Source organism: Scardinius erythrophthalmus (assembly GCF_964197995.2).
Source record: "Scardinius erythrophthalmus genome assembly, contig: HAP1_SCAFFOLD_550, whole genome shotgun sequence".
Taxonomy (NCBI): Eukaryota; Metazoa; Chordata; class Actinopteri; order Cypriniformes; family Leuciscidae; genus Scardinius; species Scardinius erythrophthalmus.
Window position 1 is genome coordinate 1 of NW_028296069.1, and position 13,516 is coordinate 13,516.

At 36.2% G+C, this 13,516-nt stretch overlaps 1 protein-coding gene across 1 annotated transcript; it reads right to left on the bottom strand.

Annotated features, from left to right (window-relative positions):
• Positions 1 to 169: 169 nt before the first annotated feature.
• Positions 170 to 6,516, bottom strand: LOC308686633 (pleiotropic regulator 1-like). The gene is made up of 8 exons (XM_081395072.1): positions 6,400 to 6,516; positions 6,090 to 6,196; positions 3,712 to 3,848; positions 3,527 to 3,580; positions 3,301 to 3,394; positions 2,187 to 2,277; positions 1,731 to 1,829; positions 170 to 1,519 (listed from the first exon to the last, which is right to left on the bottom strand). Exons 1-8 carry the CDS (start codon positions 6,406 to 6,408, stop codon positions 1,403 to 1,405), a joined length of 708 nt encoding a protein of 235 aa, XP_081251198.1. The 5' UTR covers positions 6,409 to 6,516; the 3' UTR covers positions 170 to 1,402.
• Between the last annotated feature and the right edge of the window lie 7,000 nt (positions 6,517 to 13,516).

Here is a 13,516-nt window from a genome sequence, read left to right on the forward strand (position 1 = left end):
TGACCATATGAATTACCCGTAGTTCAAGCCAGGGTGCTCTTAAATGTGACGTAACAGATCCATCACTGAGGCAGTAGCACTTTAGTTCAAGAACCAGCGTGGAGCGAGTGTCTTTTTTTCTTCCACTTTAATACAAATTATATCTAGAAAAAAAATGCACGAATATCAGAAGGTATGTTGAAAGATACAGTACAACTTAACGAAATCCGTATCAAGACTCATGTAATCACTCAGTCCGTTTCAACCGCGGAAAAAAGCCAAAACAGCTTGTAAACAATATCACTTAATGTTGCATTTACCTCATGAAAGTTATCCAGTGTTCACAGTTTGTTAGTTAGCTAGCTATAAAAACACTAGAGAAAAGCTTATTTACTGTTAATTATATATTTATGTTTGAATAAATTTGCCATGAAGAAGTGTTTATAGGGGTCATATAATGGTAAATGCACTTTTACAAGTTGATTGTACTGAAATGTGTGTTGGCAGTGCCTGTACACAACCATCATAAAATGATAAAAATCCATCCAGTGTTTTTTTTTTAATCTTCTTATAAGTTTTCCCCCATCTCAAAATTGACACCCCTCCAACGATTGTTGATTGACAGCAGCGTTTCAACACAGACCCACCCTCGCTCGTGAGCGAGCTGTCAATCATAGTCCGTGCGGACCAGCGCTGTCATTGTTGATACGCTGGAGCACTGTCTAGGAGCAGAATGGCGTCTAAGCGATTGTGGTGTTCTGTTCTTGGGTGTAATAAGGAACACTGCAGTCATTTTGATGTTCCTAAATCCGAACCGCTGAAGACGCAGTGGCTGAGTTTGTTTTCAAAGGGGAATATTCCCCACGATCAACGTCAATGCTGTCATGTTTGCGCGAATCATTTCACACACCAGTCTGCTTTACAAACGAGGGTCAGTAAAGCTGGTTTTGCTAAGCTGCTGCTCCTGAAAAAAGGATCAGTACCAATTATTCGTGTTCCTTCTGCACCTCCATAGAAGAAGTGAGTGTAAAGTTTTATTAACCTTTATATTAATATTTATATTAATATTTGCAAATCGCTTGCTGCACGCTTCACGATGAATGCGGCTGTTTACACTAAGGGTACATTACAGCATGTTTTCTATGTACGACATTCTCAATATAATTCATAATCCCACGTTCATAATGAACAACGCGTTATGGTTATTGTGTTATTAAAAACGGTGTACGCACAGAACAGAGGGGCGGGGTGAGCAAAGCTCATTATCATTTAAAGACACATGCACTTAAACGGCGTGCTGAAAACAGAGCTGTTTTTGACCAGGTAAAATGAGTGTTTTCTTACAATACTAATGAGAATTTTTAATTGAAGTATATTACAAACTTTAATTTAGATATATATGTATATATAAAATCATGCTGCCCTAATCTGAAGTCACATAGATCACCTTTATTGTTCTGTCTGCTGATCCAGTTACAAACCACTGGTTTCCAGGCTCCACTGCTATAGATCTCACCCAGCCCAGATGGCCACTGATGACCTGAGAGACAACCAGAGAAGAACATCATTACCAATGAAACACCATCACTGTAAACTGCCCTTTTGGACCTGTGCGATAATGGTCTTTAAAAATGAATCCACAGACATATAACATAACATGAAGCACAAAGACAAATTTTCTATGCACGAGTACTCAGGCGTGATATGAACAAACATGCTGATTAACTCCTGGAGGGAGACAAAGCACTTACTCTGTACAGTTTCCATGGTGGATGCCACTGAGGTTTGGGCATGGTAGGAGCCTTTCTTGGCACCAGGCCAGAACTCTTTGTGCCTCCTTCCATAAGAGACTGCAACAGGAAAAAGGAAAAGCTGATGTTTCATCTTTGAAAAACTGTGCAACCATCTACATACTGACATACAAAATATATATTTTTTAGGTATTATTTTATTATTTTTTAGGTTTAGGTAGCCTACTAAAATACACATGGATAAGGTCAGTCATCTCTCATTCATGAAATGACATTGGAATCAAGGAAACAAGCTTTCAAGAAACAAACAGAATTGAGTGGATGGAAGGTGCTTCTGATTTTAAAATCTATTATTAAAATCAAGTTCAGTAACTGACAAAACTAATTAAAGCACCTAAAAATTACTAAAACTTTTAAATGAAAACTGAAAATACAAATATGAAAGGTGGTGCTCACCAGTGCGTGTTGTGGGGGGTGAGATCTCTCTGCACCTCCTGCATGTCTGTGGATATCTGCCACACTGGCTGCAGTTCGACTGGCTTCCTGCCTACAAAGCAAAGAAAAATAAACATCTCAAAAACCTAATTTGCACTTTAATTTGTTTCAAAATGATCAAACAAGTGAACAGCACTAAATACAGGAGTAGAACAAGGTCCAAAATGTTTGCAATTGAAACACAAACCACATTCCTAGATATTCAAAAACCCATGCGATTACATCACAATTACAGTGAAAACGCTAAAGCACCCTTTAAGGGATTTTGTGTTTATCTTGAATTATCCACATGTAAATTCACTTTTATCCGTTTAGTGGATAGGCTGTGGATAGAAACTGAAACATCTTGTTTACATTTTCTTTTTAAATCAAGAACAGAGTAGGGGTCCAGTATTAACCAAAATACAACCAAAATCATGATATTGCTAAGTGCAATTATTAAATCACAAACGCTGCCATTTAAAAATACATGTACTGCTTGTTTGATAGTGAAGCACGGCACCATGCTCTTTTACGCACGAACAGCTCATGATCCAGTATTTTTAATAGGAGTGCAATGGATCACAAAACACAAGGATCATATTACATTTTTGAGTCATGGATCAGCAAAATAAACAACAACAAAAAAACACTTTTCTATTCTTTACTTAAAGAAAACACTAAGTTCTTCGAAACCATAGCAAAAACTACAAGCCTAACTAATAAATTTCAAACATTATTAAAGGCAAGTATACAGTCAGTAATAAATTAAGAACAAATAAACAAATTACAAGCATAGATAATTGGCAGGTGTAGCAAAAAGTTTGTTTTAGGCCCTGGAGATGGGTATTTTGAGAAATGGTGTGCATGTGTTTGTTCAAGCCATGGAAGCGCAAATAAGCAACACTCTCAATGCGCTACTCTCGTTGCCCGGCTCAGACCTGAAGTGCGTGCACGCAAAGCCGCCTTTCAGACAGCATGTGATTGCAAAATCAGTTCTCTTTCAAGGTCAAAGGAGTAAACTCCTTAAGTATACCTGGGCCTTTAGAAGAAAATGAGAGATTGTAGTGTGAAGTACTGGCATTTAGCTTAGTACCTAGCTTGAGAAGGAGGAAGAGCCAAAGCCATGGAGTGAACACCTGCTTCACTGGGCATCTTCTGCATCTGTGTGTCTGCAGTGAGGGCCACTCCTGAAAACATTAGAAAAAAAAATTTAAAAAAATAAAAATTTGATTAGGCCTCGGAAGAAAATACAGTGTAAAATGTTCAGCATCTAGGTTCTCAATCTTAAAGGAAAGGACATTGAAAACCTCAAGTCTTACCTGGAGCAGATGGGTATGCATGAGTTCCTGTCACCAAGTAATCTGGACTAGTATCTGCATTAATAAAAGTAAAAATTACAGTAAATTGAATCGATGTTGCTGATTTCACTAACAAACCTTTTGAGAGCTTCAAATCACAAAAAATAAACATTAATACAACAAAGGCCAAAAAGAAAGAGACGTACCAGGCAGTGGGTATTCCGGCTGGCCATATGAGTCAGAGGCATGGAGTGGCCCTTTGTCTCTGCCCTCTTTCAGCACAGGCATGTCTAACACAGGTCTGTACTCAGTTTTCATCTTCACTGCCATCTTCATTTTAAAGCTAAAGACATTTAAGGAACAAGTAATATTAACTAGCATTGTTTACGCCACAATTGAAAAAAGATAAAACAAAGTAATCGCAACTTTCAATATCATAAAATTTCTTTATTTTCCCCCCTTCACAACCGCAAGTTTACATCTCACAATTCTGACTTTTTTGAATTGCGAGTTTTTAACTTGCATTTGTTTTTATAACTCAATTTTCAACTCAACTGTGAGCTTATATCTTGAAATTCTGACTTTTTTTAACAATTGCAAGGAAAAGTCAGAATTGTGAGATATAGTCGCAATTACTTTTTTTTTTTCCCCATGGCAGAAAGAATCTTCTATAATAAACAGCTTGCGAAATGTTAGTGTAAAACTTCAGTCATTAAGTTACTAGCCCAGAAAGTTATGCTACACTACCTGAAGAAAAAAAAAAAAAAAAGTTATGTTCAATGGTTACATCAAGAGCGGTTGAAAAAATAGTTGCAACACTCCCATAGAGTTACATAGGAATTTGAAAATGCGTGTCCTGGGGGAAACATTAGTTCCAGCACTGAACCCCACTGATTTGAGTTAATGAAATTACTCATTTTTTGACATTTTAACTGTCATGAGTCTATAAATAGTGGTATTTTTAAGTAGCTAGCTTTAGTTGTTTATCGTCAGTTAATAGCTAGTTAGATTTGAATTCCAGTTAGGCTATATAACGTGAGCAACTAGCATAACTAGATGTCAGTTTGGTTTAATTTACATCAAATTAATTAGAGTTTTTGTCATTAGAGTAATTTAAACACAAACTATCTTCTGTGATTATATTTGTTGTTAAAATTAACTACACTTAGTATAAGACCGTATCGTATTAGTACACCTAATTTCAATGGATGGAATGCCATTCTTTACTATGTGTGACTGTATAATATGCATGTACATTATATGCGCATGTCATTGTATTGTACATCCTTATTTCTGTGACCCAAGCATTGTCATAAGCATTTCAAATCCCAGTGTACCCTGTATGCAGTGTGCAAATGACAAATAAACTACTAACACATTTTCATCTTCCTTTACTACTCTCCGATCTTTCCAGCAGCAACAGGCTCGACTCGACTCAAGGCCCGGTCTGGGGAATATGACATGCTCTGCTTCCAGTTGTGGAATGTATTGAAATGCATTTACTCAAGTACTGTACTTAAGTACAAATCTGAGGTACTTTACCTGAGTATTTCCATTTAATGTTAGTTTATACTTTTACTCCACCACATCTCAAGAGGCAAATATTGTACTTTTTACTCCACTACATTTGTCTGACAGCTTAAGTTACTGCAGTAATTACTTTTCAGTGTACAATTTTTCATACCATTCTTGTCCAGTAAAAAAACGTATCTCCAAATGTGGCAAAATTACGTGTTCGTGTTCCTTTATGGCTTGAGAAAATGATTCTACTTTTTTAGCAAAACCACCTATATTAAGCCCTGAATGAGTTTCTATAAAGACTGCCCATCGAAGGAAAGGCTTATCTACCCTCTCCCAGGATATATTGTATATAATAAAATGTTTTGTTGGGTGCAATTGGCCGCCTTGATTATTTTGCACCGTTGCTCAAACTTCTTTCTTCGGTTAAAGTGAGCAGTGGCTGGTATTAATAGGAAAAAAAATATATTCACTTGTGCATACGTATATGAATGATTATAAAAATACTAATTTAATGTAAATAAATGAATATGCATTAGCTTGAAGTAAAATTTAATAAACAAATAAATCTATTAATGGATACAACTACATAAAAGGTAAAAAAAATAGATAATAAAAAAGTAAATAATATTTGCAAAAATAAAAGTGTCTTTACATAATTTATAGCTGCCTTTTAAATTTTAGGATGGGAGTTCCTCGCATGAATGTGATCATATATGGCGGTCAGTGGCATCTAAAAGTATGAAAATCCCAATCCCCCTTCCATCCTAAATTAAACAGAAAAATATTAATTGTGTCACTCTACGGCTCAAAGGAGTGTTACTATAACTGTACTATATTGTTACATATATGTATACTAGCTGCTGCTATCTGTCCCGCTTAATAAAACCATTCAACTCAGATTTGTTTGGTAAATTGAGAGCTGCATACGGAGCGATCAAAGGCTGTCGTACCTATCTTTTTCAACGGCTCTGGCTACATTGCATCACCACCGTTCCAGATTACCGTTCTACGTTAATAAAACCGAGAGCAACAGGATGGTGTATTTATTGTGTATTAACGTTACCTCTGTTCGTCCAGCGCTATTGGTTTAGCATGATCCGACACAAACATATCATGTGTCCTTTTCAAAGAGCGAAACACTAGCGTGTGGACCGAGTGCTTCTGCACGTCCTATAGGAATAAAACACAGAATATCAAAATCAGATGATCGGTTTAGTCATACAGAAATATGTTACTATTAGATTTGTATATCTAGAATAGCAAACATGTGCAGAAATACAGCACGCCGCTTTCATTCACAAACTATTCACGAAACTATGCAGCTTGACTACCAATCTGAAACACTCGCCAATTAACCAAATTCACCGCTTTACCTCAGTCATGTTTGTGGGTTCCCCAAAACACGAACAAGATGCTCAAACTTAAATATAAAAACTTCGCCACACACCAAACAATCACAACCTGAACCGGATATGAACACAATACTTCCGGCCGCGACAAACTGTCTTCCGGTAGAGCGTTACGTCAGAATGACACAAAAGTCCGCTTATAAAATGGAACTACATGTAAATAATCTGGATTTATAAGAAATGTAGGCTACACATTTATGCAGTAACATACGGTTAGGGTTCGTCATCCTTGTTTACTCTATTTTTTATTTCGTGCGAACTTTTATCTTTTATATTTGTAATTTTACAAAGCAATACAAACATATTTTCATATTTAATATTTTCATTAAGATTCAAACTTTAAAAGTACACTGCAACGATATCCAGTTTTCATGTATTTATTCATTCATGTACAAATAGGCTATTTATGTATTTATACTGGCTGCCACTTTAGACAGACCACATGAAGCATAGTAGGCTACTGGTATAGGCTAAATCAGGGGTGTCCAAACTCAGCCCTGGAGGGTCACTGACTGTCCTGCAGAGTTTAGCTCACACTTGCCTCAACACACCATGCATGGAAGTTTCTAATACGCTTAGTTAGACCTTGCTTAGCTGGTTCAGGTGTGTTTAAGATAAACTCTGCAGAACATGGCCCTCCAGGAGCAGGATTGGACACTGCTGAGCTAGTCAATTGGCTGGAGAAAAAATACCCCTGAAAACTGCATTAACTAAGGGCTAATAGTAGTGTTCTGTTCTGTTCCTATATATTAGATGTGAAGTGTTGACTACTGAAAATTGAACACTAACTTCCAAAGACAACTTTCACAGTTTAACCTGTTAACTGTCAGTGTTCCGGACACTTGGTATCTATGAAGGTAAAATATGAAGGTAAAACAGTAGCAAAACTCGAGAGCATGTAAATGTGAATTTGAGAACTTGTACAATAAATATTCGTACTTGTACATGAACATTTACACTCACAGCTCCAATGTGAAAACCTGTAAAATAAAAATCTGAAGTTGAATGTTGAAATTTGCACTCGCAGACAATAGTCACAAACCTGTATTCTGAATCTGAAGCTGCAGACAAGTAGACACAAATGTGTAAAATGCCATTCACAGAAATACAACGACAGACACACAAACTTGTAATATATATTTTGCGTTTAATCTTACATTCACATTCGCGGTACAACCTCAATTAGGCACGAAATTTCTCCCGTCGCACAACCGATACACCAAGAGACTCACTCTTCACTCCCACCGCACCATTTTTCTGTTCATATCTCCCCACATTTAAAGGGACATGTCACTTACGCCACCTGATCCCAATAATCAGCAAACCTTAAAGGGTCATTTCACCCGTGGAGACATGAATGTGTATTGAAAGTGGGTCATTTATGTAGAAGAAATGTGAAATTATTTTTGAATTTGGAGCTTTCTAGACTGAGAAAAGCCAGAAAATTTATTTTTGGCTTATGTGGATGAAAGACAACAACTCCCAGAATGCACTTGCTTCACTGCCCTACAAGGCCACTCCCAAGCCACGCCTACCGGTAAGACAGCGTACGCAGTTGAAAACAAAACCATCAAGGCAATGCTAGGCTACGCCCAGATAGCATACATATCCGGGCCTCATCTGGGCCAACTATGGCACATGTGGCTCAGTTCTGGCAACGGCAAAGGTTATATGGGCCGTCTCTGGCCCACACACATCAAGCCGGTTTTAGTGTGAGTCGTGGCATGCTGTTCATGGGCCAGATCTGGCCCGTGTGCAACAAACCGGCTTTAGTTTGAGTCGTGGCTTGCTGTGTGTGGGCCAGATCTGGCCCGTGTGCAACAAACCGGCTTTAGTTTGAGTCGTGGCTTGCTGTGTGTGGGCCAGATCTGGCCTTTGTGCAACAAACCGGCTTTAGTTTGAGTCGTGGTTTGCTGTGTGTGGGCCAGATCTGGCCCGTGTGCAACAAACCGGCTTTAGTTTGAGTCGTGGCTTGCTGTGTGTGGGCCAGATCTGGCCTTTGTGCAACAAACCGGCTTTAGTTTGAGTCGTGGCTTGCTGTGTGTGGGCCAGATCTGGCCCGTGTGCGACAAACCAGTTTTAGGATTGTTGTGTGTGGGCCAGATAAGATATTTAGTATGATATTAATTCATAGTTATTAAGTTTTAAAATGTAAAAGAAGAAGGCTGACTTTTGTTCTTTTCCCTTTGTTTGTCTTAGATCTGATAAAGAATCATTGGATTAAGTCATCCTTTCTTTTTCATAATCCGACAGATTTATCTGTATAATTAAGATACTATTCTGTTCTTTAACTTTGACACTGAACTTGAGGAATTCTAGGTAATAGCAGTCATTCTGGTCATTCATTAGTAATCAGTAACCTAGATATGAATAGCTTATTCTAGATTGCCAAGGGCATGTTGTTTATTTGTTAATTTATATATTGGACAATGATGGAAATAAACTAGGATACTGACATTTGCAATTAATGTATACAGCCTTATGAAAAGCAGCAATCAATTAGATCAAAAGTAATCAGAAAAAAAAATTCAGTCACCTGCAACATCTGAATATTCAATCAATATTTTTTTTGGACTAATGTAGTTTGCACATGCACACAGATTATCTGTTATCTTTGTGGGCACTCTCAATAGACATCTTTAAATGTGCAGTCTGTAAGAATGTCTGTGAGCTAGTGGTGGAAATAGGTACTGCAGTCCAAAATCAAGTTATGGGAGATTGTTGTTTACCCCGTCCCCTCCTCTTCAGACTCGACCCTCATGCAGGTTGCCAGTTTAAGGTCACGCAACAGGAACGAGCGCAATTGACAATGGAAGCCGAGGAGACTTACTCATAAGTTTATGAGTTGATTTATCCATGTTATTATATGCTCTTGGTCATACCCTTACAATGACCTGGGAGTCCGCCAGCATTTTTTTGGTGAGCACAAAGTCAGCGGCTTGATACGGTTGGACCTAAACTGGGAACTTCCGCCAATAGCTTTATGAATTATGAAAAGGTTCCTCCAGTGCGAAAGCCCTTAATGACGTTTGTATACCAGTTAAAGGCAGCAATGCACTAATCTGGCTTTAACACACAGTTGTCTTCATTAAAAGTAGGAACACTTCTTATCAGTGCTGATGCCACCAGTGCTGATTTTCCATATCGGAAAACTTTAAAATGGCACTTTATGACAAAAAGATTGCCCAACCCCTGTTGTTGAACAATTTTAAAATAGTTTGCACTGTCACTAATTTGTAAATGTGATGAATGGAACCTTTTTTTTATCGATTTATAATGTATTAAGTGGAGTAAAACATATTTTAAGGCAATCAGTTTGCATTGTTTTAACAAGATGTATAATTAAATACAACTGAAATTCCAAGTTTCAGGAAATATTCCATTATTTAGCTCAACTTACACCACTAAATAAGCATTTGTTACAGCATTATATTCTTTCATTTTACTAAGTTAAAGGCAATCACTTTGCATGATTTTTTGAGGGAGCTTATAACAATTTACTGTGTAAAAGAGTCTGAAAGCACAGAATAAAATTAAAAATTGTGAGATGGGCTTATTGACAAACAAAAACAAAGTTAAATACAAATAGGTTAAATGTAAAAATTGATCGTGTGAACATTACATCCAACAACACAACATGTTCTTCCCATAAATCCCATGACTTTCTTCTGTTATGTAACTACAAAATTGAAAAATTACCAGCAATATTATCTGATTTTCACAGGCAATCCCTCTTGGCATGATATTCTTTGAGTCTTTGCTATTCAAGCACAACTTTTCACCTCATAAATATTTTATTTGGAATAACTGTAATATTTTATACATGTGTGTGCGTATGTGTGTGCGTATATATGTGTGTGTATATATATATATATATATATATATATATATAGATATATATATATATATATATATATAGATATATAGATATATATATATATAGATATATAGATATATAGATATAGATATATATATATTAAATATTACAGTTATTCCAAATAAAATATTTATGAGGTGAAAAGTTCCGTATCAAACTGTAATATGTAACTGTCTATATTTTTTCATAATTGGTTTGATAAAAATATCTTGTTAGTTAGTCAGTTTATCAATTCTCAAGGTTTGTTGTTTTCATATAAGGAGTTTTTATATCACTTTCAATTTCCTGTTTCTCCCAAAGAATTTTCATTATTTATGGGTTCAATCCCATCAGGTGCTCTTGCTTTATTGAGAGGAACTCAGTCTCTGCAGTCTCTATGAGTTTGGTCAATACTCCTGTTGGCAAATTGTGCTTTGCTTCTCCCTGTAAAAACAATCGATCAGTCCGTTCACTTTTTCAGCAAAACATTGTTACTTTACCGTCTGTGACCGCTTACTGGAATAATGCAGTTCCACATCTTTTTCTTTTTTTTAACCAATAAAGTAAAAGAGATTTCTTTTAAAATAATTCATAAATACTACCCTGCAAGTCACTACCTCAAAAAGTTCAAAAAGGATATTTCCTCCAGTTGTTCTTTCTGTGACAACTCTGACGGAACTGTAGTTCATCTTTTTTTTATTTTTTGGTATTGTCCATTTACCAAAATGTTTTGGCAAGATGTCTTAGGATTTATAGGCCTGAAATCTATAATGAATGTGTGTTGTATTGGAAGGATGTGGTCCTATGCTTTGTAGATTATAATCAATCTAAAAAAAAGGGTCATTTTTATGTAATTAATCTGATTAGCAAAGTTTCATATTCATAAATCTAAATATTTAAATATGAAACCTCTTTTTCTTACATTTTTTAAATAACTTGAAAAATGCCTCCTTTCAATTAAGTTGTCTGAGAACAAAAAGGCATTATCTGTTTGCAGGGGTGTAGTTTGTGGGGGTTGGGGGGGAGATAACCCCCCCAATATTTAAATCTATGCATTACAACCCCCCCAATATTTATACATGAAACATGAAAAATATGCAGAACCCAAACTTCAACCCCCCCAATGTTCAAATCAAATCTACGCCCTTGTCTGTTTGTAATTCTTTTCCTTTTTTCAGTGTCATGTAATTCTCATGATTTATCAATATGTTTAATTTACATGATTCCCCCCTTTGTGATTTTATTTTTATTTTTATTTGTTTTAGTTCTGTTGTTGTCTGTTATTATGTATATTTTTGTAAGCATAAAAAAAAAAAAAAAAATCCCTCTTCGGAGCATCACAAAGTGGTCTCACAAAATGGCAATTTTACCCATCAACCACCGCGGCGCTAGAGCCGCGAAGCTCTATTAACCAATCACAGCAGTTTTATTATTATTAATAATTGAATGCCAGGATAATTTAACAAGGTATGCTGTGTGATGATATACATTTTATATATGTATAAATATTAAAATATATAAACTTTGCTGCCAGACTCGCGTGCAAAGCCCGCGAAAACAATAGGTAGCGAAAACGGAAGTCTGGCCAGTCAGAGCCAGCGCGTGCACACATCCTGACTGTCTACTCCCTGCTGAGAGGAATAACTTGAGAGTTTTCTGGAGGTAAGTACTTTAATTATTCGATATACTTCACAAATTATAACTACAATTATCAATGACGTTTAAAAACATGAACTAAGTGAATTATACAATCTATTAACAGAGGCAAACAACCTGTTGCTGTTAAATCTGTTACGTCACTTGTGCGTGCGCATGTCTGTCATGTTAACGTTTGGCCCTACTTATTAATGATAATTACAATAAAGTATTTTAAAAAACTATGAATCACAGATGCGAAAGGGAACTGAATTCGTTAAACATAAGTTACTCCTGAAGCGCGGCCTCTTCTCAGACAGCGCGTGAACACTGCTCAAGCACCCACAGAAATGGCCGAACGACACGGGAAAATACGATATTCTCTTTTAACCTCACAGCGGTTCTCGGCGCGTGTATGGCCGAAAACATAAATATATGTGCCCATACATAAATATATGTGCCCATGTTATCATTATATCTGCCTGAGAAGTTTTCCTTTGTAGCTTAGATGACATTTTTTTGAGACCATTTTGTCCTGTAACGTTAAAAATTCAGGGCTTTTCAGAGATACCAAATGTTTGGAGTTTGCATCATGACAACCCCCCTATCCTGACTGACACTGACTGGATGATTAAATTCAGCACTCTTATAGAAATATGATTTGATCAATTACATTTTTTTTCGTAATAAATTCACATCTTTGGGGTTTTAAATAAGAATATGACGTTCTGTTATGAGACATGCATCTGTTTTATTCATGTCCACTGTAGAGGACACCGGGACATGCTTGTCAGGCATTTTAGGAGACAAGTGAATAGGAAAGAAATGCTAAATATTTATATGAAATATGAGCTATTATAAAAATGTTGTCTATTTATTACTCGTTATAGCTACTTTTTTTCCATTACGTGTTTCCTAAAAACACATTACTATTCAAATTAGAGACAATGAAAATATACATATCGCATATAATGGAAAACCAAATTTTATATATATATATATATATATATATATATATATATATATATATATATATATATATATATATATATATATATATATATATAAAAACATTAACAAAACTTGTTTTCCCTTATGGGTCTCAGGGAGGATATTGGATTAGGTCTTACAATTACAGCAACCTTAGAAACGTGGTGCTGTCTGTCATTAACGTCAATTAAACAACCAAAGTAAACACCGGTATTCTTATGAACTGTTATACAGCCTAGCATAACAAGAATTTCTCCTTCAATACGCAAAAAAGCCCCAACAGCGTTCATAACTCAGGCAGTTTGTTCTTAGGTTAATTGTGGCCAACACACCACTAAAAGTAAGAAAAACAAGGGAGAAAAACAACATTATCAATGACTTCACAGAATTCCCAATCAAAAGAAATAAACACAATTCCAACAGCTTCCCTTTCACCCTCGCACTTCATTTCCGCTGTTAAAAGACGGACACTCTCTGTGACCAGGCACCATGCGCGCTGACCAGTTAGGGTAGAACAACCTATGAGAAATGGGACAGGAGGGGAGACAGTGGACACAATGGAGGGAGAGAAACACATACCCTTTTTTTTTTTTTTTTTTT

Bases quoted from the DNA above. Each gene is read 5' to 3' on its own strand.
- LOC308686633 (XM_081395072.1), bottom strand. The intron at 3,849-6,089 runs GTAACGTTAATA...AAATGTCTTTAG, and splicing joins ATAGCGCTGGACGAACAGAG to CTTTAAAATGAAGATGGCAG. The intron at 1,520-1,730 runs GTAAGTGCTTTG...GTTGTCTCTCAG, and splicing joins CACCATGGAAACTGTACAGA to GTCATCAGTGGCCATCTGGG.